The sequence below is a fragment of the Dendrobates tinctorius genome, unplaced genomic scaffold, assembly GCF_039654945.1.
Source record: "Dendrobates tinctorius isolate UK_male_01 unplaced genomic scaffold, ASM3965494v1 ptg000019l, whole genome shotgun sequence".
Classification (NCBI taxonomy): Eukaryota; Metazoa; Chordata; class Amphibia; order Anura; family Dendrobatidae; genus Dendrobates; species Dendrobates tinctorius.
In genome coordinates, this window is record NW_027361687.1 from 34365484 (window position 1) to 34392967 (window position 27484).

Here is a 27484-nt window from a genome sequence, read left to right on the forward strand (position 1 = left end):
TCTTTTACCCGCACGTCTCCTTCCTCTACACGTCTCTTGTACTCGCACATCTCCATCCTGTACATCTCTTATACCCGCACGTCTCCTTCCTGTACACGTCTCTTGTACTCGCACGTCTCCATTCTGTACACGTCTCTTATACCCGCACGTCTTGCATCCTGTACACGTCTCTTATACTCTGTGTCTCCATCCTGTACACATTTCTTATACTCACACGTCTCCATCCTGAACACGTCTCTTATACTCACACGTCTCCATCCTGTACACGTCTCTTATACCCGCACGTCTCCATCCTGTACATGTCTCTTATACTCACACGTCTCCGTCCTGTACACGTCTCTTATACTCGCACGTCTCCGTCCCGTACACGTCTCTTATACTCACACGTCTCCGTCCTGTACACGTCTCTTATACTCGCACGTCTCTGTCCTGTTCACGTCTCTTATACCCGCACGTCTCCTTCCTGTACACGTCTCTTATACCCGCACGTCTCCATTCTGTACACATCTCTTATACCCGCACGTCTCCATCCTTTACACATCTCTTATACTCACACGTCTCCATTCTGTACACATCTCTTATACTCACACGTCTCCATCCTTTACACGTCTCTTATACTCACACGTCTCCATCCTGTACACGTCTGTTATACTCACTGTAACTCCTCTATCATGCAGAAAGGACTTGACAGAGCCGCCATAAAGTCACTGAATTGATGACCAGACAGACGGTTATGAGACAGGACAAGTTTCTTCAGGGACTGATTACTTCCTATTACAGACGTCAACTTGTTGCAGAAACTCTCAGGTAGATTATTTTCAGCCAAACTACAAAAAATAAGAAGATAAGATGTTGGTGACGTATCCACAGAATGTTTGTATAAAATCTGTAGCTTGTGAATGTGGAGAGAAATTGTCCTCAGCTGTTAATAAAATCCATAAATGTCATCACTATGTCACATATGTGGATCGTGGATCCACTGTGCTAGTGATGTGTAGTTCGCGAACGATCCGACACAAAGAGTCGGCTCCCTGCTGTGAACGATGGGAGGTGGCACCCCAGTGAGAGCCACTAAAATCCCTGAATGGCTCTCACTAGCTGTAAAATCCCGGTGTTTGGCAGATGCAACTCCCCCCACCCGAACAAAACTCCGCCCACTCAGCAATTCAATTGGTTCCTAAAAAGTGGGTGGGGTTTATGCGGTAGGTGGCCGGAGTTTCAGACGCCCGAACACATATCCAGTAGGGATCCATTTAGCATCCAAAACGAGCCGGCTCTTTTTGGTGAGCGGAGCCGTGAGAGCCAGATCAGCAAAAAGAGCCCGACTGCCCATCACTACATTGTGCCATGATCCGGCCTTACCCAGGAGGGGTGTGGCTTATTGGTACCTAGTATTCGCTAAAGCTCCTGATGGTGGTGTTAGGCTTGTGCTGTGGGTAGCTGCCAGGTACCATTCCTGGGCAGTCCCCGGTGCTGCAGCAACTGATATAAAGGGGTCAGGATCACAGTCACGGACTCAGTCACAGGCATCCCTTGATTCGGATACTGGTTCTGGTTCAGACAGTGCAGATTATGGAACACAAGACAGGATGGACACTGCTACTGGTTAAAGTACCCCCAGAGTGGGTTCAGATTCCAGTACTCTCAGAGCGTCTTCAGGCACGGGTATTGCCTGAGTAGTTTCAGGTCCAGACAAAATGGGTTTTAGGAACAGGATCTGGTTCAGGCACGTGTTTCAGGGACACAGTGTGTGCAGGATTTCTAATTTTTCCAACATAATTTACAAAACCATTTTCATTAGGGACCACATCACATTTGAAGTGACTTCGATGGTTCTATATGACAGAAAATATCCAAAAGTGACACCATTCTAAAAACTGCACCCCTCAAGGTGCTCAAAACCACATTTAAGAAGTTTATTAACCCTTCAGGTGCTTCACAAGAATTAATGGAATGTGGAAGGAAAAAATAAACATTTAAGGCCACTTTCACACATCAGGTTTTCGCCGTCAGGCGCGATCCGGCGCTTTTGACAAAAACCGGATCCGGCGAAATGCAATGCCGGATCCGGTTTCCCCCCCATTGACTTGCATTAGAGCCGGATCGAGCCGGATGGCCATGCGTTTCATCCGATTTTCGCCGGATCCGGCAGTGTGACCCGATCCGGCGTCTGGAAAAAACGGCTACTGTAACGTTTTTTGTCTCCGGCGAAAAAGCCGGACACGCCGGATCCGGCGTGTCCGGCTTTTTCATACAATGAAAGCCTATGAGCGCCGCAATGCACCTGATCCGGCGACAGCCGGATCCGGCGGCCGGATCTGGTTTTTTTGGTCTGAGCATGCTCAGTAGCTCTGCCCACAAGACATATATAAAAGCAAGACAGTGTGACCCTCAGCCACACCCAACATGCCACCCAAGCCAAGAACCAGGAGCAGAAGGCAGCAGACATCTGCAGCAGCAGCACCATCAGCACCACCCCAAATGGAGCAGCATGCTGAACAAGCAGCAGATGAGAGACGGTAATTATCAAATCCCCCATTCCTCCAAACTAGGGCTATGGAATATCAAGATATTCATTGGCCCTTTGTTTCTCTTTATTCAACAGCCGCCCAATAGATGCAGCAGCAGCAGCAATGGCAGCAGCAGGAACACCACCCACAGCCATGGAGTCTGGCCATGAGGAAGACAGCACATCTTCTTCTGGGAGCCCTCCCTCGCATCGTCAGCGTTTGACGGTAAGTTTTTATTTCCAAAATCCATCATCTCTGGAATATATGTCTATTCATTGCCTTTTATTTCAAAACAGGAATCACAAGATGAAGAGGAGCTCCCAGAAGAAGAAGGAAGGGGTGGACAGACACTTGGAGTGGGCTCACAATTGGTAAGTTTTTTGCATCAAACGCAGAAACACAACATCACACTACACACAACACATAGAAAACAATGTTCTGCAGACCACACACAGCAAACAAATGCCTACATCCAAAGACATAACATTTTTTGTTTTCTTCTCTAGTCTTCCCAATCTGGTGCTCGGCCAAGAGGTCCTCGCAGTGCCTCCCGGGGTCGTCGGCGACAGCAACGCGGCGGTCACCAGCGTGTAAGTATAAATATTTTTGCTTTGTTTTTTTTGCACTTTTTATTTCATTTCTTTTGTGGAGGCTAATTATGTTATTTTTGTCTTTTTCTTTAACAGCCTTCACAGCGTGCTCCCGACTCTGACGGTGAGGATGGAGGGATTGATGTGGACCGCCTCATCGATCTCGTCAGAGAAAGGGAGCCGCTCTGGAATATGGCTGACCGCCGCCACGCTGACCTTATCGTTACCCGACGACTCTGGGAGGAAATCTGTTCGCTCCTTGTGGACCGCTGGGAGGACCTCGAAGCTCGGGCCCAGATTAAAGAGCGTAAGTATATACAGTACCGGTTGCTTGATTTAAACCAGTGTTTCCCGAACTCCAGTCCTCGTGGTCCCACGGATCATGTGTTCAGGATTTCTATTTACTTTGGAAATCCTGAAAACATGACCCCTGGGGACCATGAGGACTGGAGTTTGGGAAACACTGATGTTGTATACTAACCACTTTGTCCTTTCTCGTTTCAGGGGAGAGAATTGTGAAGCGGTGGCGGTCTGTGAGGGATCGTTTCAAGAAGGAGTTCAATAAAGAGATGCGGGCCCCGAGTGGATCTGGAGGACGCAGGAGCAAGTACAAGTACGCACGAGCCCTGTCGTTCCTCCGGGAGACAATGCTCACCAGAAGGTAAATATTACACACCACATGTGACAAAAAAATGTTTAGATGTAACTTTTTTTTTTTTCAGCCAGGGCCATACCATGTCACTATTTTAATTGTTTTTTTTTCTCTTTATTCCACAGCAGGGTGAGCAGCACTCGGGAGCCTGCACGATTGGACCCTTCTGAGGCGATCCCTGAGGAGACCATCACCGAGGGACACTTCGACCGCCCCGGTACATCTGCACCTTCCCAGCCTTCCCACACATTCGACCCATCTGTCCCATCCACCAGCACAGGAGCATCGTGGCCGCCTACATTACATGAAGCTGCTGGTGAGGAGATCGCTTTCCCTTTACCCCACCCTTCTGCCCCTGCCACCTCTAGTACACCTGCGGGTACTGGGCGGCAGCGGCAGAGGGGTCAGGAAAAGACTTATGCGCCAGAGTTCTTGCATCTGAATGCATCTTTCCAGAACTGTCTAAAAGTCTTGTCAGAGCAAATCTCCGCAGGCTTTCATTCAGCAGATCAACTCCAGCATTCTGGAGGTGAAGACACTTCTGCAAACCATGCATTCAGAAGCAAGATCTTCGCCAAACCACACCTTTTTCAGGTCTGTTGTGGAGCGCATGGCAACACTATCTCCTACCCAGCAGATGCATGTAATGCATTCGTGCCACGGTGCTCTACAGCAGGTTACCTCCCAACCTCCACCTCCCACCACTGTAGTTCCTCCACCTGCACCCCCTCCAGCCACTTTCCATCCTCCCCCTCCTATTACATCTGCACCCCCTCCAGCCACTTTCCATCCTCCCCCTCCTATTACATCTGCACCCCCTCCAGCCACTTTCCATCCTCCCCCTCCTATTACATACCAGCAACCTCCCCAGTACCAGCAACCTCCCCAGTACCAGACATCTCCCCACTTCCAGCAACCTGCCCCGTACCAAACTCCTTCCCCGTACCAAACTCCTTCCCCGTACCAAACTCCTTCCCCGTACAACTTTCCATCAACATCATCTGCTCCTACAGTCCCTGCCCAACCCTCCACTCCACCGCCCACCACCTCTTCTGCCTCCCACATGTCCACCCATTCTGTAGCTTTTTCCACACCATCACCTCTAACTGTTCCTTCCCCACCACGATCCCAGTCCTCTCTCCACACTCCCAGTGTCGAAGCGTCCCACAGCCCCTCCAGCAGTATTTCCACCCCACACTACACAGATTTGTAATGTGTGTTTTGTAATAAAAATGCCCAGTTTTTTTTCAAACCTTTATTAAAAAAGTTTTTTTAACTTTAAAAACAGTTTACAAAAAAAAAATATTTTAAATAAAAGTTAAATTATTGTTTACACTGGTTGTCTGTCATTTCTTTCTGCGGCGAAATATGTTTAAAAAAAAGGTTAAATACAGGGTATTTAAAAGGTAAAAAGGTATTCAAAACCAGGTATATAACTGTGGGTAAATTTTAGCTTTTTGCCACAGTTGTGTTCCTGGTTGTGTTTGAAGCAAAGTATTTCACCTAAAAAGTTGTGTTTATTGTTGGTGATTTCCTAACAATGTACACAACTTTTGTTAAAAGGTGAAATACTTTGCATAAAACACAACCAGGTACACACCTGTGGCCTAAAGCTAAAAATAGAGACCATGACAAGATAGCCAACTTTGGTTGGCAAAGGTATATACTGTTGGTACAGAAGGTACACAAGTTTGGTTGGGCACAAATCTTTCACACTCTGTCATCCTGCCAGTGTACTCTGCCTTGAGGTGACATAAAGTATAGTGCAAAATTGTCCCTCATTACTGAAACCGTCACAGAACTTCTAGTGGTAATGTCATGGTAATCTTGCAAGGTGGTTTCTTCAGAGGTGTCCTCAATGGAAATGGGTTCCTTGCAGATAACAAAATTGTGGAGTACCACGCAAGCTTTGATCACCTCGTCCACAGTTTCTGACTTGAGGTTGATCGCAGTCAATAGGACCCGCCATTTGGCTGTCAGAATACCAAAGGTACATTCAACCATTCTTCTTGCTCTTGTGAGGCGGTAATTAAAAATGCGTTTTGGTCTTGTCAATCCTCTGCTAGAGTACGGTTTCAAAAGGTGTTCTGACAGCTGGAAGGCTTCATCCCCTACACAGACAAATGGCATAGGTGGACCAGATGTTTGCGGCAGCGGTCTAGGTGGTGGGAACTGGAAGGTGTTTCCATACAGTTTACGCCCCATGGCAGACAGTTTGAAAACTTGAGAGTCATTGGAGCGGCCATAGGCCCCAATATCAACAGCAATAAATTTGTATTCCGCGTCAGCGATGGCCATGAGGACAATTGAAAAATATTTCTTGTAATTGAAATATTCCGATCCCGATCCGGCTGGCTTTACAATGCGGATATGTTTCCCGTCCACAGCGCCCAAGCAGTTCGGAAACTGACATATCTGTTGAAACTTTTCTGAAATGTCAATCCACCTCTCTGTTGTGGGCTCTGGTAAAAACTCTTCAGCTAAGGAGTCCCACAGTGCATGGCATGTGTACTTCACTATTCCAGATATGGTGGAAATCCCGAGTCTGTACTGGAAATGCAGTGACGAAAGGGATTCTCCAGTTGCAAGAAATCTGTGGGGAATTAAAAAACAATAAATTAGTTTTAAATCACAGCATTACATACCAAAACTCAGCTATAACACTTGGAGATACAAACTACCACCAACAAGATTGCAGTGAAAGTGTGCTCTGATGCGAGCATATCCAATAAATGTGGCTTACCTTAAAGTCACCATCAGACGCTCTGCGGGTGAAACAGAGAAGCGGCAATAGGTGTCCGCTTTTCTTATGAGGTGTGCAATGCGCTCCACCAAGTAATCAAAATTCTCCATTTTCATCCGAACATATCCAAAAAATTTATCCGGGTTTCCTCGAAGGTCCATGCAGAGTGTAGAATAGACCCCACGCGTCATTCTCTTGGCTGTGATGGGGTGGATCCACAAACGTTGTCTACGATGCCTGATGCGCTGCTGTCTCGCTCACTCCTTCTCCAGAACAATCACCCTCAAACGATTCGCCTCCGCTATAAAATCCGCCAAATTCTTCAAAATATTTCCAATCACAACATCCATCTTCGCCAGTAACTTGCTCTTCTCTCCAACCTGCACTTTCTCCTCTCCAACTTGTCAAAGAAGGGCTGTAGGAACATGCTATATATAGTTTTCCAGTAGCCAATCCCGTTCGGAAGGCCACAAGGGTCAATTTTAAAAACCGGATCTGGCGTAATCCGTCGAAAAACGGATAGAAAAACGGATGAACCGGATGAGACGGATCCGGTTTTTTCTGTCAAGAACAAGACGGATCCGGCAGAAAAACGGATCCGGCACATCAGGTTTTACAAAACATTTGCCGGATCCGGCGTTCCGGCACGACGCCAGATCGCGCCTGACGCCGAAAACCTGATGTGTGAAAGTAGCCTAACTGTTTTCACAAAAATTTCCCTTTGAACCCAATTTATTGACTTTCACAAGGGTAACAGGAGAAAAGGGACCATACAATTTGTTGTACAATATCTCTTGAGCATACCGATACCCCTGGATCACCCCCAGGGCGAGTGGAAGGGGTCTGAGGTTTCACACTCACTCGGTACCGGGACGGCATCTAAGGCTAGTTTCACATTAGCGTTTTTTTGCGCAGCGCATCGGGCGCATAAAAAACGCAAAGAAAAACGCAAAACAAACGCACATTTTTTACGTCATGCGCACGCTGATGCGTCAAAAAAACGCAGCGTTGCTTGCATTTTCCATGCGTTTTTGCATGCGTTTGCGGTTTTTTTATGCACACGCGTTTTTAGGTGTGACATTTTTTCCATTGTCTAGAGAACATTCTAGACTTGTTTAACTCAAAAACGCATGCGCAAAAAAACGCAACAGTGCGCAAGACCATGCGCACACATGCATTCCCATAGACTTCAATGTGTTGTTTTTGCGCATTCCGTGCGCAAGCGTGTGCATGCTTTTTTTTGCCGAGACAGGGCGCACCAAAAAATGCAACATGTTGCGCCTGGCGCGAAAGACAAAAAAACGCATGCGCACGAAAACGCACGTGTGCGCAAGACCATGCGCACGTCATGTTAAACATAGGTGCGCAGTGCGCATGCGCACGGGTGCGCACGATGCGCTGCGCACAAAAGCTCAAATGTGAAACCAGCCTTAGGCTAGCCTCAGACTAGCGTTTTGACCCGCAGCGCACGGCCGCCGCTAAGCCCCGCTCCCTGCCGCACCCCCTACGGTCATCTCCTAGTGTCGCACATCGCTGCATGCGATCTGCACACCCTATCTTTAGCATAGGGTGCGCAGACCGTGCGTTGGCCGTGCGCTAGTAGGATTTTGCGTGCGCTGCGCCCTTTTAACGGTGCGCCGAACGCACCATATTGCATTCTGGTGCACTTGGAGCACCGTCAAAAGGGTGCAGTGCACTCAAAATCCTACTAGCGCATGACCAGCGCATGGTCTGCGCACCCTATGCTAAAGATAGGGTGTGCAGATCGCATGCAGCGATATGCGACACTAGGAGGAGATGACCGGAGGGGGCGTGGCAGGGGCGGGGCTTAGCAGGGGCCGTGTGCTGCGGGCCAAAACGCTAGCCTGAAGCTAGCCTGAAAGGGGCAGTATCACAGCGGCAGTGACCCGGTCCGTGGCTCTGGGTGTCAATTTGAAATAGGTGGAATGAATAAAGTTTATTTATGGATAAGTTCGTGACGCCACCTGTGGTATCTGGTCAAAAGGGAACCAGCGCTGCAGTGCAGATCCTCTGGGACAGATGGTGTTGTGCAGCAAAGATGTAATAGCTCTCCACAGGCAGAGCTGTAGTCCCTGGGAATCAGTAGTAGATGTTGAGGTAGATGGTGTAGTGTTAGGCACAGAGATGTAGCAGTGCTGAGTAGGTTGGCACAGGAAGAAGGCAAAGACTCAGCTGAATGCAGTTCCAATGCTTTACTCATGTTTCTGGCATAGACAGGTGCCCGCTTCAGTGCTGTGGTCTTCAGGTGAGGGGCTCAGCCAACTCCCAGGCAGATGGAAAAAATGTGCCTTTTCTGAACGTCTCCTTACTAGCACTAATCTGAAGTACTTGTAGTTCTGAATTACACTCAAGTTCCTCTTTCTTGCTGTTACTTATAATTCCACTTGCATGACAGGTAGCTGTAGCCTACTTCGGGGATTCCTTACAATCATGTCCCGGCTCACACACGCTGCTGTGTCGTGGAGTGTTAGGTGGGAATAAAGTGGTCACAGCTTCTATTCCTCCGGTTTCTGCTGTAGGATCATTAGTAACACACAGCATCGGATACCGGCGCCTGGCCTTTGGCGCATTAAACTTAGAGAAGGGCTCTGCTATAGCCCTAGTCCCCAGTTTCTCTCCTCCTCACATTCTGTACTTTTCTATCTTCCTTCTGAACAACTGATCTTTCCTTTTCTCTCTTCTCTTGCCAACAGCTCCAGCTCACAGGAGGCTGCTGCAAACACGTCCTCTCTCCATCCCCCTCTGGGGATCTTCTGTCTTCCTTCCCCTCTCTGGGGATTCTGACCTAACTTCCTGTCAGCTTTCCCCTCTTAAGTGCAATCTAAGCTCCACCCACCTCCCAGCACCCTTCATGAACCAAAGCAGCTGCCATAAAGGGTGCTCTGCTGTTCTAATGTGTCTGTGCTGGATGTAGGTGCTGGAGTCTGGTCAGGTGTTACCATCTTACCTGAGGAGTGGGATACTACCCCTCAGGAGGAGGTACAGTACCTCTGTGGCGACTGAACCCTCAGGGGCGCCACACCCCATATGTAGGGGAAAACCACTGTTTGGGCGCACTGCAGGGCTCTGAAGGGAAGTAGCACCATTTTACTTTTTGAATGCAAAATGTGCTGAAATAATTAGAGGACGCCATGATGTCATATTTGGAGAGCCCACGATGTGCCTAAACAGTGGAAACCCCCCATAGTTGAAAGCTAGACCCCTCAGGTAACTTATCTATATGTGTAGCGAGCACCTTGGAACACCAGGTGCTTAACAGAAATTTAGAACGTTGAGCAGTGAAAATAAAAAAATCACATTTTTCCAACAAGAATATTTTTAGCCCTAAATTTTGCATTTTTGCAACTGTAGCAGGAGAAAATGTATCCCAAAATTTTTTGCGCAATTTCTCCTGAGTACACTGATACCCCATATGTGGTTGAAAACTACTTTTGAGGTACAGTGCAAAGCTCAAAAGGGAATGAGCATCATATTACAGTACAGATTTTTCTGAACTGGATTGAGTGTGCAATGTTACATTGGCAGAGTGTCCCTGAGGTACCAGAACAGCAGAATCGCGCATAAGTGACCCCATATTACAAACTACACCTCTTAATGAATTCATCTGGAGGTGCAGTGATCATATTGACACCACACGTGTGTCACAGAATTTTATACCACTGGGCAGTGAAGAAAAAATAATTTAGATTTTTACCACCAAGATTGTGTGTTAGCCTCATATTTTACATTTTCATACTAGGAAATGGGTAAAAATGGCACCAAAATTTGTTCCACAATTTTTGCTGAATATAGAAATACCCCAGGTATGGCTGTACAGTACTGCTTAGTGATACGGTGAGACTCGGGAGGGATGGAGCACTATTTGCCTCCTGATGCACAGATTATCCTAGATTAGTTAGTGGAGTCCATATACAGAGCCCCTAAGTGCTAGAAAAACAGAATCTCCCTCAAGTGATCCCATTGTGGAAATTATACCTCTTTGGAAATTTATCTACAGGTGTAGTGATGACTTTGACTCCATGGGTGTTTTCCAGAAACTAGCGATAGTGGATATTGCTGAGTGAAAATTGCAATCTGCCATTGTAGTGACCAGAATGTTGATGTGACCAGTACATTTTAGTGACCAATACATTATGACCAGCTAATGATTCTAGAGACACGTACCTGTAAATGAGGTGTGCTTTCATTGCTACAGAAATGCCAAACATGTGGACACTAAAAGTGGTTTATACACACTGTGGATCAGAAGGAAGGAGGGCATTTAGATTTGGGAGCGCAAAATTTGGTGAATTTTTTTTGAGGGGCGAGGAGCCATTTAGCTTTTCCACAGCCTTTTCACTACCAGTATAGTGGAAGTCCCCTATATTTCCATTGGCAGATGACAGGCCTGAGTGGGAACTTGCTTTTTTGTGGATTGAGTTGAAGCTTTTATTGGGAACATTTTACATAACGTTTGGAATCACATTTATCCGGCGCTCTCTACTGAGCACTTACTTTGGGGTTTCAATCTAAATCTTCGAGTGACGTGATTCAGATGAAAGCCTCGAGGGATCCATTCATTTTAATGCGTCAGCAGAGTTATTCTAGACTTTGTCTGGCCTCTGTTCAGCGTTTTCTTTCTTTTCAGAAGTGCACAAAACTGTGGTTGACTGCACTTTTATGCTCACCTAAAAAGACAGACACCGCCAGATCACAGGTCCTATGGCATCCACAGTGCCTCCATCTGCCTCATTATAGGGAATCTTCCGCCGGGAACTCCGTCTGAATCACGTATTTCTGAGATTTATATGGAAACCCCGGTGTAAACACTCAGTGCAGAGCACAGGATAAATGTGCGTCAAGCCTTATTGTGATCTTTGGGAGGCAGAATGAACAAATCAACAGCAGGTGACAAATTGTTTTTATTTATTTTTTCACCGTTCCTCGTGTGGTATAAGCGATTATACAAATTTATTTTTTGGGTCAGTGCAATTACAGCGATACCAGAATTATACTGGGTTTTTATGTTTGGCTGCTGTCACACACTAAAACACGCTTTTTATTACAAAAAGTAGTTTTTGCATCTTCATATTTCGGCAGCTATAATTTTACCATATTTTGGCCGAGAGAGTCATATGACAGTTTCTTTATTGCGGGACGAGTTGACTTTTTTTGCTACCATTTTCAGGCACATGACATTTTTTGATCACTTTCTATTCTGATTTTTGATAGAAAGAATGAACAAAAACCATCAATTCAGGAATTAATTTTTTGCTTTTGTTTTTATGCTGTTTCCCTATGGTAAAATTGATAAGTCAACGTTATTATTTGGGTCAGTACGATTACAGTGATACCCCATTTATATAGGTTTTTTTTAATGGTTTGTCACTTTTACAGAATAAAAACTATAATTATTTTTGCATCGCTTTATTCTGAGAGCTATATCTTTTTAATTTTCTACTGACGGAGCTGTATAGCGACTTGTTTTTTTGTGGGACAAGATGATGTTTTCAGAGGAACCAATTTTATTTACATTCAACTTTGTTATTGCATTTTATTGCACTTTTTTTCGGCAGTATGATGATAAAGCATAGTTTTCTTAGGCCTTTTTTATCTATTTTTCACTAAAGGGGTTAACTAGTGGGACAGTTTTATAGGTCGTGTCGTTCCAGTTGCGGCGATACCAAATATTTGTACTTTTATTATTTTTGATAAATGTATTTATTGGATTAATAATTTTTCTTTTTTTTTGCTCTTTATTTGGGATTTTGTTTTTATATTTTCATAGCAGTGTATGACAGCCGGGGGGGAGGCATATCAACTCCTGCTTTTAGCCAGCGCTCACAGGCCAACTTCTCTGCAGGACCCTGAAGGACCCCGCGGGCATCTTGCGGCCCTGGGTCACCACAGAGACCATCAAAACAATGAGATCACATCGCGTTGTGTTTATGGGAGTAGAGAGGGAGCTCTCTCTCTCTCTGCGATGCTCCTCAATGTCAATGTCACTATTGACAGTGGCATCAGAGGGGTTAAATATCTGTGATCGATGCTAGCACCGATCATGGGCGTTGGTGCAAGGTGTCAGCACTCACATAGTGTCACGACTTCTCTGGTCAGTGAATGATTGCTATACTGTTCTATGGAAACTGTCTTGTCAAGCTGTCTGTGTCTTGATTGTCAGTTTGGTTGTCCAATACTGAGAGTGGCTTGCTGGGCTTTTGGTGCTTTGAGTGACAGCTCTGCTGTGCAATCTGTGACTGGGGCGTATGGGACTTTCTGCAGGTGTTCTGTGTTCTGGTAATCGCATACATATTTAACTGAGCTGTCTGCCCCTGATCCCTGCCAGATGTAGTTTGTGCTTTCTGGTGAGTGTTAGCCTGATTCTGTTGCTCTGAGTTCTGATCGTCTGCTGCTGACCCTTTGGACTGTGTTCTGACAACCCCTTTGATGCCTTTGTCTTTTCCCTTGGTTATCTACGTACTTTCGGTATTAACCCCGGAACGTCTGACTCTTCTGCCTCACGGCCTGTCCATGAGTAGTGACTAGTGTAACACATTGTGCTGACTCCCGCACCCGATTGTGGCGGCGCTGAGCGTGAGCTCTCACGATCGCGGCGACATACCTATTCGGCGATTTGCATGAACGCAGCTCCCGCGGCGCCACATATGCAAAGTGCATGTCGGGAAGGGGTTAATAGTGCATGAGTGTTTATCTCCAGCAGTGGTGTTATATTGCCAGTAAAGCACTGCTTAAAAAAAAGCTCCTATTCACACTGTCAGGACTCTAATGTCAGGACCCTGTCAGCGTCAGCAAACTGCCACGCAGAGCCGGGTGACTTACCCACACTATGGGAGAGCACGGGGTCCAATACTGTAGTGATGGTTCAAGCAGACAGGACCTGCGGCACTGAAAATAGTAAGGAGTCACAGGACCTATGATCATGTGACTGCAGGGGGCGGGGCTTAGCATCCTACTGCTGCAGAGATGTAATGTACCTACTGCAGGGAAACTGTAGTAGAGGAAACCGCAGGTCAGACAAGCGAGGGTTCGTACACGGAGAGGGCTGTGCAGTACCAGGGGGACGAGCAGAGAATAGTCAAGTCACAGGCAGAGGGTCATACACAGAGAGGTAGCGCAGTACAAGAGGGACAGGCAGAACTCGTAACAGGGACAGAACCGGATCAAAACCAAACAAGCAACAAGTTATCAGGCACAAGGCACACATACGCACGAGGTCAACTAACTCAGCCGAGGGCAGGAGTATAACTGACACCGGACCTAGGTCAAGTGAGCATTAAATAGCCGCCTTCTGCCAGAGAGAGCAGAGACAACCCCTGTCTGACCAGGACGGGCCAAAGACAAACCCCATCCTGGATCATGACACACACTGCGTGTAGCTGGAGCTCACATTTTTACTTTCACTTTACAAGCTAACAGGCAAGATGCTAAGATCCTAAGCTGGAATAAATACCAGTTGTAAGCTGTAACCAACAAAAAACGGACTTACATCATATAGTTGCCGATAAAGAGATCCAGAAAGATGATTTAAAATATATTTTTTATTAATAAATTTTTTAAAAAAATTTAAAAAAAACCTAAACAAAATAACCCAGTAGAAGGACTTGACACTCTTATTGAAAATATATATTATTGTATAAAATATTTATAACATGAAAATACTGGGCCCAAAATAACACAATGTGACTAATTTCCACATAAGGGTAAAAACATATAATTCTCAATTATTGGAATAATCCAAAATTATATATAACTTCAAAATAAAATTATAATTCAGCCTTATAAAGGTTAGTATCAATTACTCACTAAACAACTCAGTGCAAATATACCTATGTAAACAAAGACTGCAACATTTACCAGGGTGATCACCATGCATATAAGGGTTAATACCACCAGTGTACAAATATAACAAAATTACCTAGAGAAAATTAAATCTTCTAAAGTGACTGCTGTGCACATAAAGGTTACCCATAACAACTCAATTACCCAGGGGAAAATGGTCACACAAACATATACGGGCAGCACGGTGGCTCAGTGGTTAGCGCTGCAGCCTTGCAGCGCTGGGGTCCTGGGTTCAAATTCCACCAAGGACAACATCTGCAAGGAGTTTGTATGTTCTCCCCGTGTTTGCGTGGGTTTCCTCCGGGTACTCCGGTTTCCTCCCACATTCCAAAGACATATACTGATAGGGAATTTAGATTGTGAGCCCCATCGGGGACAGTGATGATAATGTGTGCAAACTGTAAAGCGCTGCGGAATATGTTAGCGCTATATAAAAAAAAAATAAAGATTATTATTATTATTATTACCCAAATTGGCAGGGTCCAGATCACGGGAGCAGCGTGTCCTCCTTCACCACCCCAATGCGCATTTCTCAATGGCTTCTTCAATAGCTTCACGCCCCCGGAAGAAGCCATTGCGAAACGCGCGTTGGGGTGGTGAAGGAGGACACGCTGCTCCCGTGATCTGGACCCTGCCAATTTGGGTAATAATAATATGTTTGTGTGACCATTTTCCCCTGGGTAATTGAGTTGTTATGGGTAACCTTTATGTGCAAAGCAGTCACTTTAGAAGATTTAATTTTCTCTAGGTAATTTTGTTATATTTGTACACTGGTGGTATTAACCCTTATATGCATGGTGATCACCCTGGTAAATGTTGCAGTCTTTGTTTACATAGGTATATTTGCACTCAGTTGTTTAATGAGTAATTGATACTAACCTTTATAAGGCTGAATTATATTTTTATTTTGAAGTTATATATAATTTTGGATTATTCCAATAATTGAGAATTATATGTTTTTACCCTTATGCGGAAATTAGTCACACTGTGTTATTTTGGGCCCAGTATTTTCATGTTATAAATATTTTATTCAATAATATATATTTTCAATAAGCATGTCAAGTCCTTCTATTGGGTTATTTTGCTTTTTTTTCAAAAATTTTTTTTTTTAAAAATGTATTAATAAAAAATATATTTTAAATCATCTTTCTGGATCTCTTTATCGGCAACTATATGATGTAAGTCCGTTTTTTGTTGGTTTATGCTATTGAAGTGCCAGTTTATAAGAATTGTTTATGGACTAAATTGTGTATATTCAGTTGTAAGCTGTGTCATCCTTGCTCTTGAATAAATATATATTCACTGTTGGAAAGCTGGACTGTACAGAGATTAATCCGCTGCCAACAAAGTTACCAAGACGAAGGCTATATATCGGAGACCAGGAGACACAAAAGTGATGACAACTGCTTCTGTCTTTTCTCTGGTGTGGAAACATGATATTATATGGGCACAGAATGAGCATATTAATAAGTGCATAGAGAGTTCACTGATCTGTCTACACAGGCCAGTAAATGACCGCTGATTAGCTTGAATATAGCCAATAGGTCGCTAAATGACCTGGATCAATCCATCTAAAGAGGCCATGGCAGAGATTATTTATAATAAAACAAGTTTATCAGATGATTGTCAGACCCTTAATTATGCAAAAGATTAAATATAATTAGCATTTCACCTTAGATTATGCAGGTTATGTAACGCTGGTGAAAGTCTGTCTAATCCTTCATTGTCTAGAGTACATCCATATAGATTGAGTTCTTCTAGATTTTTGCAAGTTTCCAGAATAAATGCCAACACCATGCAGTCTAGAGATGACATGTGAACACAACAAAGTTCTAATCTTCTGTGTGATTTTAATAATTCCTGCATTAGAATCTTATTCCGGGTTTCAAATAAATAGAAGAATGTATTGAGAAGACGTCGCCTGTCCTGAATTTCCAGCAACCTCTGTTCTTCTGAAAATAAGTCCTTCATCCAAGTGATGACATCTGTGGAGGCCTGAGCTGCTTGTGCATCCAGATATGAAGTTAGTATTGACCTTGTGGAGTTGTCTGATAGACCACACAGGAACCGGAGGAATATTTCGCCTCGTCCATCAGAAAAGGATTTAGCTTCTTTTAATGATTTCTGTAACCTCTCAGTAGAATAATCCACATAATGCACCAAGGCAGAAAAGAATTCCTGCACAGTGAGATGTAAGAAGGAATAGGTCACAGGTTCCACCGATTCCATCAGAAAACTTGATAAAAGTTTTGACTTATTGTCCACACGGAAAGAATCCAGATCTCGGTCATCAAAAATAACCCTGTGATTCATCACCCCATGTTCTGCCATCCACCCGACGGACTGCAGGATTTTCTGAGCATCACTTTTGTGCAGACTGTGATTGGCCAGGATGTTGGCGATAAATATGGCAAAGAGTTGTGTCACAGTTTTGGGTAACAAAGATACCGGCTGATCACTACTTGAGGGCTGGAAGCTTCTGGATAACACTGTACAGATGATCCAGCAGTAGGATGGGATGTAACAGAACGTGTACAATGTTTCATTCTGCTTCACGTAAGTAAAGGCCTTTTCTGCCAGTTCAGAGTTAGAGAAAAAATTTTCAAAGTACATCTGTCGTTCTTCTGGTGAAAACCCAATGATTTCTACTTTTCTCTCGAAAATCTTACAATTAAGTGATGCCAGTCTGGTAGGGCGACTAGTCATCAGAACAGAACAACCTTTCAGAAGAGACTTTTTCACCAAACTAACGACAATCTCACCACAAGGTTTGTGCAGTTTAGGATTAGTGCACAAGTGATGGGATGTGAAATCCATTGTATGAAGACTTTCATCTAAGCCATCAAATATAAAGAGAAGTTTCTCTGGATCCTGTAAGATGGTCCCGAGCTGCGGTGCCAGATGTGGGTACTGATGAAGGATCATGTTCTCCAGACTAACATTATCCAGTCTGTTCAGTTCCCGGAATTTGAAGAAAAAGACAAAGGAGAATCTTTGATAGAGATCACCCCGCACCCAGTCATAGACAATCCTCTGCATCAGGGTGGTCTTCCCAACACCTGGTACTCCGCTCACCATTACCATTTGTGGCACGAGTCCGGATCGATGACACCAGCGGAATAACTTGTTGGGAAAAATGCATTGGAGTTCATTTTGTTTTTTCTTAAAATATTCAACTTGTCTTTCGCCGGTCACTACAAGTTCATTCTCAGTGTGCTCCCTGAAGTGGTCGGTGGAGACAATAATTAAGTTCACATAACGTGTGTTGAATGGAAAACTTTCCTCTCCCTGGTTACATCCTAGAGGTTGGTACTCTACAAATTTCTTAGTTTTGCTATATAAATGTTCCTTGTGATTGTTCTTGACATCTAAAGAAAACAGGAAAATAAAGATTCAAGTAAGAAACTTTAACAGAACCAAGTATTTACCAGGAAAAATTAGGATAGTTTTATATGTGTGTGAGTATGTGTATATATGTATATATATATATATATATATATATATATATATATATTTATTGTATTTTTTGGACTATGAGATGCACCGGACCATAAGACGCACCTAGGTTTTAGAGGAGGAAATTAGGGAAAAAAAACCTGAAGCAAAAAATGTAGTAAATTCTGTACTTAATATCCCTTATCCCCATCCTGATACACATGGCCCCTCATCCCTATCCTGGTATGCATGGCCCCCTTTTCCCTATCCTGATATGCATGGCCCTCATCCCCATCCTGGTATGCATGATCCCCTTATCCCTATCCTGGTAGGAATGGTCCCCTTATCCCTATCCTGATATGCATACATCTTTATCCTGGCAGGAATGATCGCCCTCATCCCTTTACTAGTATGCAGGGTCCCCATCTCATTCAATGTATGCATGGCCCCATCCTTATCCTGGTATGCAGGGCTCCATCCTTTACCTGGTATGATTGTTCCCCATACCAGTCCTGGTATGCATGGCTTCATCCTTATCCTGGTATGATTGGCCCCATCCCAGTCCTGGTATGCATGGCCCCATCTTTATCCTGGTATGATTGGCCCCATCCCAGTCTTGGTATGCATGGCCCCATCTTTATCCTGGTATGATTGGCCCCATCACAAAAGTTTAAAAAAAAAACATTCCACTTATCACTTATCGTCCTCCGCTCCCTTGCAATGTCCTGCTCCGATGCCAGCAACTGCTTTATGCTTGTAAGCAGCGTATGGCAGGGATGTAATGCGCTGCTCACAAGCAGAGCACAGCATCTGGAATACTCACCGAGACTGTTCATCGCAGAGAGCAGTGAGTATTCATTGCTCTTCAGCAATGCGCAGTGTCAGCCACTGGCTTCTTGCGGCTACCGGCGGTCACGTGTGCCGATAATTGAGAAATGAATATTCTGAATATTAATTTATCTTAAGTAACGGCACACGTGATCGCCGGCAACACCAGGAAGGCTCTGGCTGACACTGCGCGCTACTGAAGAGCAATGAATACTCACTGCTCTCTGCGATGAACAGTCCTGGTGAGTATTCTGGCAGCTGTGTTCTGCTTGTGAACAGTACACGACGTCCCTGCCATGCGCTGCTTTCAAGCATTAAGCAGCTGCTGGCAACGGAGCAGGACGCTGGGAGCGATCGGAGGAAGGTAAGTGTAATGGTTTGGATTTTTTTAATCTTTCTGATTGGGCCATGCATACCAGGAACAGGATGGGGCCAATCATACCAGGATAAAAATGGAACCATGCATACCCAGACCAGGGTGGGGCCAATCATACCAGAATAAGGATGAGACCAATCATGCCAGGAACGGGATGTGGCCAATCATACCAGGATGCCAAAAATAGATGAATATTCATTGCCCTCCATGCCCATGGGCGTGGAATACAGTGAATATTCATTTCTCTGTAGCAGCGGGCACAGGAGTTAGCCGCAGCCGCTGGCTCCTGTCTCTGTGACCCACTGCTCCGCCGAAACCGCTCCCCCACCTTCCCACCACAGCCAGAACCGGTACATCCCCACCACAGCCAGAGCCGGTACATCTGGACAATAAGATGCACCCCCCATTTTCCTCCACATTTTGGGAGGAAAACAGTGGGTCTTATAGTCCGATTATTACGCTATACACAGTTGTGTGAAAAAGTGTTTGCCCGGTTCCTGATTTCCGATTCTTTTGCATGCTTGTCACACTTAAATGTTTTGGATCGCCAAACAAATTTAAATATTAGACAAAAATAACACAATTAATCACTAAATACAGTTTTTAAATGAAGGCCCCCCCATTAAAACATAAATTAACTGTGGTTTATCACATCTTTGGGAAGCTGAGTTCCAATTCCCTAGCCTGATTACTGCCACACCTGTTATCAATCAAGAAATAACTTAAATATGACGTGCCTGATAAAGGGAAATAGACCAAAAGATCCACAAAAGCTACATCATGACGCATCATACAAAGAAATTCAGAAAGAATTGAGACACAAAGTAATTGAGATCTATTAGTTTGGAAAAGGTTATAAAGCCATTGCTTAAGCTTTGGGACTCCAGTGAACAACAGTGAGAGCCATTATCCACAAATGGCAAAAACATGGAAAAGTGGTGAATCTTCCCAGAAGTGGCCAGCAGACCAAAATTACCCCAAGAAATCAGTGATGACTCATTCAAGAGATAACAAAAGACCCCACAGCAACATTCAAAGAACTGCAGGCCTCACTTGCCTCAGTTAAGGTCAGTGTTCTTTAAAATTTAAAATAAAAAAAAAGGTCAATGTTCATGACTCCATCATAAGAAAGAGATTGGGCAAAAATGGCCTGGATGGCAGAGTTTCAAGATGAAAACCACTGTTGAGGAATAAGAACATAAAGTATCATCTCAGTTTTGCCAGAAAACATCTTGATGATCCCCAAGACTTTTTGGAGAATACTCTGTGGACTGATGAGATAAAAGATGAACTTTTTGGAAGATGTACGTTCCATTACATCTGGTGTAGAAGTAACACATCATTTCAGAAAAGGAACATTACACTAACAGTAAAATATGGGGGTGGTAGTTTGATGGTATGGGCTGTTTTGCTTCTTCAGGACCTGGAAGAGTTGCTGTCGTAAATGGAACCATGAATTCTGCTGTCCACCAAAAAATCCTGAAGGAGAATGTCCGGCCATCTGTTCGTGACCTCAAGCTGACTTGGGTTATGCAGCAGGACAGAGATCCATAACACATCAGCCAGTTCACCTCTGAATGGCTTAAGAAAAACAAAATTAAGACTTCGGAGAGGCCTAGTCAAAGTCGCAACCTTAATTTGATTGAGATGCTGTGTCTTGACCTTAAAAAGGCGGTTCATGAACAAAACCATCCAATGTGGCTGAATTACAACAATTTTGCAAAGATGAGTGGGCCAAAATTCCTCCAGAGAAATGTAAAAGACTCATTGCCAGTTATTGAAAATGCTTGATTGCAGTTGTTGCTGCTAAGGGTGGCCCAACCCATTATTAGGTTTAGGGGCAATCGCTTTTTCACTATTTGATACACTGTTGAATTTGCAAATTTTCCCACCTATGAAGAATGGAGTGGTCTGTAATTTTTATCGTACAGTTGTGGCCAAAAGTATTGACACCCCTGCAATTCTGTCAGATAATACTCAGTTTCTTCCTGAAAATGATTGCAAACACAAATTCTTTGGTATTATTATCTTCATTTAATTTGTCTTAAATGAAAAAACACAAAAGAGAATGAAGCAAAAAGCAAAACATTGATCATTTCACACAAAACTCCAAAAATGGGCCAGACAAAAGTATTGACACCCTCAGCCTAATATTTGGTTGCACAACCTTTAGCCAAAATAACTGCGACCAACCGCTTCCGGTAACCATCAATGAGTCTCTTACAATGCTCTGCTGGAATTTTAGACCATTCTTCTTTGGCAAACTGCTCCATGTCCCTGATATTTGAAGGGTGCCTTCTCCAAACTGCCATTTTTAGATCTCTCCACAGGTGTTCTATGGGATTCAGGTCTGGACTCATTGCTGGCCAACTTAGAAGTCTCCAGTGCTTTCTCTCAAACCATTTTCTAGTGCTTTTTGAAGTATGTTTTGGGTCATTGTCCTGCTGGAAGACCCATGACCTCTGAGGGAGACCCAGATTTCTCACACTGGGCCCTACATTATGCTGCAAAATTTGTTGGTAGTCTTCAGACTTCATAATGCCATGCACACGGTCAAGCAGTCCAGTGCCAAAGGCAGCAAAGCAACCCCAAAACATCAGGGAAGCTCCGCCATGTTTGACTGTAGGGACCGTGTTCTTTTCTTTGCATGCCTCTTTTTTCTCCTGTAAACTCTATGTTGATGCCTTTGCCCAAAAAGCTCTACTTTTGTCTCATCTGACCAGAGAACATTCTTCCAAAACGTTTTTGGCTTTTTCAGGTAAGTTTTGGCAAACTCCAGCCTGGCTTTTTTATGTCTCGGGGTAAGAAGTGGGGTCCTATTTCAGGGCTCAGTGGATTTTTATAAACTATACTAATAGATGGGTCGTTCTCTTAAGTGTTTCTGGGTTGTTGATGTGTGCTTACCTCAAGATTGTCGCCTCATTTCCCTCATCTTTCCCTCCCTTTTTTCACCCCTCTTCTCCTTCAAAATCCTCCCACCCTCCCTAAAAAAAGTATTTATTTTTTAATTTATTTTTTTTATAGTGTCTGCCATTACTACCGCCTGTGGTAAGGCATTCCACAGTCTGACTGCTCTAACTGTAAAGAACCATTTGCTGTTTAGCTGTCGGAATTGCCTTTCTTCCACCCTAAATGAGTGCCCCCTAGTCCTCAACACAGTCCTTGAAAGGAACAAGTCATGTGTCAGTGTTTTGTACCGGCGACACATATATTTATACATGTAAGTGAGATTGAGGCGTCTTTTTTCTAAGCTAAACAAGCCCAACTTTTCCAACCTCTCCTCATATGAGAGGCCTCCCATCCCTTGTAATAATCTAGTTGCCCGTCGCTGAACTGATTGTAACTTTTGAATATCCTTTCTAAAATGTGGAGCCCAAAACTGGATCCCATAATCCCATATTCTAGATGTGGCCACAAATGGATTAAAATTCTGCAGGGCACGCACGTTTTCCCTGCTCTTGCCAGCACATGTCCAGGCCTGTTTTAAGTTCACCAATGACTACCTGGATGATCCAGAGGAGGCATGGGAGAAGATCATGTGGTGCATATGTGGTGCCCCTGAGGGTCCAGTCGCCACAGAGGTACTGCACCTCAACCAGAGGTGTAGTATTTCACCTTTCAGGTAATATGGAGTCACCAGACCACACTCTTATACCTACAACCAACACACACCCCAGAATAGCAGGGTACCCTGGATGGCCCCTGCTTGGTTCATAAAGGGTTTGGGAGGTGGGTGGAGCTTAGGTTGAGAGCCGAGAACTGTAGGAAGAGAGTCCCAGTTCCCCCCTTGGGAGAGAAGTGAGAGGACGTGTGTGCAGCAGCTCCCTGTTAACTGGAGCTGCTGGGAAGGAAGTTGACTGAAGGAAGCTCACTGAACAGGAAAGGGATTTCCCAGAGGCACGGGTGGAGAGAGTGCTCCCCGTGGGGCTCGTTCCACGCTGACGGACGTCAGGTGGGGGAAATCCAGGTCACAGAAGTTGTTGTCCAGTTTGTCCTGAGTACGCTGGTTCCCCATATGTGGGGGGAAACCACTGTTTGGGCGCACGGCAGGGCTCAGAAGGGAAGGAGAGTCATTTGACTTTTTGAATGGAAAATTAGCTCCATGTCGTGTTTGGAGAGCCCCTGGGTGCCTAAACTTTGGAGCTCCCCCACAAACGACCCCATTTTGGAAACTAGACCCCCTAAGGAACTTATCTAGATGCATAGTGAGCACTTTGAACCGCAGGTGCTTCACAGAAGTTTATAACGCAGAGCCATGAAAATAAAAATATTTTTTTTCCTCAAAAAATGATTTTTTTAGCCCGCAATTTGTTATTTTCACAAGGGTAATAGGAGAAATTGGACCCCAAAAGTTGTTGTACAGTTTGTCCTGAGTACGCTGGTACCCCATATGTGGGGGAAACCACTGTTCGGGCATACGTTGGGGCTCGGAAGGGAAGTAGTGACGTTTAGAAATGCCGTCTTGATGGAATGGTCTGCGGGCGTAATGTTACGTTTGCAGAGCCCCTGATGTGCCTAAACAGTAGAAACACCCCACAAGTGACCCCATTTTGGAAACTAGACCCCCCGAAGAACTTATCTAGATGTGTGGTGATCACTTTGAACCCTCAAGTGCTTCACAGAAGTTTATAACGCAGAGCCTTGAAAATAAAAAATAATTTTTTTCCTCAAAAAATGATATTTAGCCCACAATTTTTTATTTTCACAAGGGTAAACAGGATAAATTGGACCCCAAAAGTTGTTGTCCAGTTTGTCCTGAGTACGCTGGTACCCCATATGTGGGGGGACCACTGTTTGGGCACACGTCAGGGCTTGGAAGGGAAGTAGTGATGTTTTGAATTGCCGACTTGATTGAATGGTCTGCGGGCGCCATGTTGCGTTTGCAGAGCCCCTGATGTGCCTAAACAGTGGAAACCCCCCACAAGTGACCCCATTTTGGAAACTAGACTGCCCAAGGAACTTATCTAGATGTGTGGTGAGCACTTTGAACCCCCAAGTGCTTCACATAAGTTTATAACGCAGAGACGTGAAAATAAAAAATCCACAAAAATAATTTTTTTAGCCCCCAATTTTTTATTTTCCCAAGGGTAACTGGAGAAACTAGACTCCCAAAGTTGTTGTGCAATTTTTCCTGAGTGCACTGATACCCCATATGTGGGGGTAAACCACTGTTTGGGCACACGTCGGGGCTCGGAATGGAGGGAGCACTGTTTGACTTTTTGAACACAAAATTGGCTGCAATAAATGGTGGCGCCATGTCATGTTTGGAGACCCCGTGATGTGGCTAAACAGTGGAAACCCCTCAATTCTGACTCCAACCCTAACCCCAACACACCCCTAACCCCAACTCTAATCATAACCCTAACCACAACCCTAACCCCAACACACCCTTAACCCTAATCCCAAGTCTATCCCTAACCACAAGCCTAACCCTAATCCCAACCCCAACCCACCCCTAATCCTAATCTTAACCCTAATTCCCACCCTAACCCTAATCCGAACCCTAACCCTAATTCCAACCCTAACCCTAATTCCAATCCTAGGGCAGCACTGTGGCTCAGTGGTTAGCGTTGCAGAGCTGGGGTCCTGGGTTCGAATCCCACCAAGGACAACATCTGCAAGGAGTTTGTATGTTCTCCCCATGTTTGCGTGGGTTTCCTCCGGGTACTCCGGTTTCCTCCCACACTCCAAAGACATACTGATAGGGAATTTAGATTGTGAGCCCCATCGAGGACAGTGATGAAAATGTGTGCAAACTGTAAAGCGCTGCGGAATATGTTAGCGCTATATAAAAATAAAGATTATTATTATTAATCCTAACCCTAACCCTATTTCCAACCCTAACCCTAATCCCAACCCTAACCCTAATTCTAACCCTAATGGAAAAATAAAAATATTTTCTTTATTTTATTATTTGTCCCAAACCTATGGGGGTGATATACGGGGGGGTTTATTTACTTTTTTTTTATTTTGATCACTGTGAGAGTTTATCACCGTGATCAAAATAAATGAACGAATCTGCAGCCGGCAGATTCCAACGGGCGCACTGCGCATGTGCCCGCCATTTTCCAAGATGGCGGCACCCATGATCTGGGACGGCGGGACACCGGAATGGCCAGAGGGACATCGGAGGCACTGTGGAGTGTGAAGGGGGATCGGAAGGTGGGGAGGAGCCGAGGGAAGAGTGAGGGGAGCAGATGTTAACGGCGGTGGCCAATCGGCGCCGTCAGTCATGCGGGGTCTGATCGGTGTCTACAGCCATGGCAGATGCTATTGCAGCATCGGCCATGGCTGGATTGTAATATTTCACCAAATTTCATTGGTGAAATACAGTCATATGTAAAAGTTTGGGCACCCCTATTAATGTTAACCTTTTTTCTTTATAACAATTTTGGTTTTTGCAACAGCTATTTCAGTTTCATATATCTAATAACTGATGGACTCAGTTATATCTCTGGATTCAAATGAGGTTTATTGTACTAACAGAAAATGTGCAATCTGCATTTAAACAAAATTTGACCGGTGCAAAAGTATGGGCACCCTTATCATTTTCTTGATTTGAACACTCCTAACTACTTTTTACTGACTTCCTGAAGCACTAAATTGGTTTTGTAACCTCATTGAGCTTTGAACTTCATAGCCAGGTGTATCAAATCATGAGAAAAGGTATTTAAAGTGGCCACTTGCAAGTAGTTCTCCTATTTGATTCTCCTATGAAGAGTGGCATCATGGGCTCCTCAAAACAACTCTCAAATGATCTGAAAACAAAGATAATTCAACATAACTTTTCAGGGGAAGGATGCAAAAAGTTGTCTCAGAGATTTAACCTGTCAGTTTCCACTGTGAGGAACATAGTAAGGAAATGGAAGAACACAGGTTCAGTTCTTGTTAAGCCCAGAAGTGGCAGGCCAAGAAAAATATCAGAAAGGCAGAGAAGAATGGTGAGAACAGTCAAGGACAATCCACAGACCACCTCCAAAGACCTGCAGCATCATCTTGCTGCAGATGGTGTCACTGTGCATCGGTCAACAATACAGCGCATGCATAACGCCTTTTTGTATGATCATACAACTCAATCTTTGTTTCATCAGTCCACAGGACCTTCTTCCAAAATGTAACTGACTTGTCCAAATGTGCTTTTGCATACCTCAGGCGACTCTGTTTGTGGCGTGCTTGCAGAAACGGCTTCTTTCCCATCACTCTCCCATACAGCTTCTCCTTGTGCAAAGTGCGCTGTATTGTTGACCGATGCACAGTGACACCATCTGCAGCAAGATGATGCTGCAGGTCTTTGGAGGTGGTCTGTGGATTGTCTTTGACTGTTCTCACCATTCTTCTTCTCTGCCTTTCTGATATTTTTCTTGGCCTGCCACTTCTGGGCTTAACAAGAACTGTACCTGTGTTCTTCCATTTCCTTACTATGTTCCTCACAGTGGAAACTGACTGGTTAAATCTCTGAGACAACTTTTTGTATCCTTCCCCTGAAAAGCTATGTTGAATAATCTTTGTTTTCAGATCATTTGAGAGTTGTTTTGAGGAGCCCATGATGCCACTCTTCATAGGAGAATCAAATAGGAGAACTACTTGCAAGTGGCCACCTTAAATACCTTTTCTCATGATTTGATACACCTAGCTATGAAGTTCAAAGCTCAATGAGGTTATAAAACCAATTTAGTGCTTCAGGAAGTCAGTAAAAAGTAGTTAGGAGTGTTCAAATCAAGAAAATGATAAGGGTGCCCATACTTTTGCACCGGTCAAATTTTGTTTAAATGCAGATTGCACATTTTCTGTTAGTACAATAAACCTCATTTGAATCCAGAAATATAACTGAGTCCATCAGTTATTAGATATATGAAACTGAAATACCTGTTGCAAAAACCAAAATTGTTATAAAGAAAAAAGGTTAACATTAATAGGGGTGCCCAAACTTTTACATATGACTGTATTACAATCATTCTGGCTGTTTTACTTTTAACAGCCAATCAGAGCAATCATAGGCACGTGGGGGCTAAGCCACCCCCCCCGTGGTGAGCTACAAAGGGTCCTCTGTGTGCGGGTCAGGTGACCTTTCAGTGACCCTGGTCACCCGACCCGCAGGGGGGGCAATGAATTCATGACGCCACATAGGCGTCATGGGTCGGATTGGCACCGACTTTCATGACGCCTACATGGCGTCAAAGGTCAGGAAGGGGTTAATAAGCGGCCTGATACCGAGTACCCCATGGCCCTGGCGGGCGCTCCACAGATGACACTAAAATAGAACTTTCTGGTATCAACTTCACTCATCGTGTTTGGAAGAAGAAGAAAGATGAGTTCAACCCCAAGAACACCATCCCAACCGTGAAGCATGGTGGGGGAAACATCATACTTTGGGGGTGCTTTTCTGAAAAGGGGACAGGACATCTGCACCATATTGAAGGGAAGATGCATCGCATTGTCATGTATCGCAAGATTTTGGCTAACAATCTCCTTCCCTTAGTAAGAGCAATG

General features: G+C 44.5%; 1 protein-coding gene across 1 annotated transcript in view; it reads right to left on the reverse strand.

Annotated features, from left to right (window-relative positions):
• Nucleotides 1-27484, reverse strand: part of LOC141083110 (NACHT, LRR and PYD domains-containing protein 3-like) — an 80036-nt gene that overhangs the window by 19430 nt on the left and 33122 nt on the right. The window contains exons 5-6 of the mRNA XM_073567297.1: nucleotides 16028-17723; nucleotides 657-827 (exon numbers count right to left, since the gene is read on the reverse strand). Coding sequence (XP_073423398.1) covers nucleotides 657-827; nucleotides 16028-17723 — 1867 coding nt within the window. The remainder of the gene's footprint in view (nucleotides 1-656; nucleotides 828-16027; nucleotides 17724-27484) is intronic.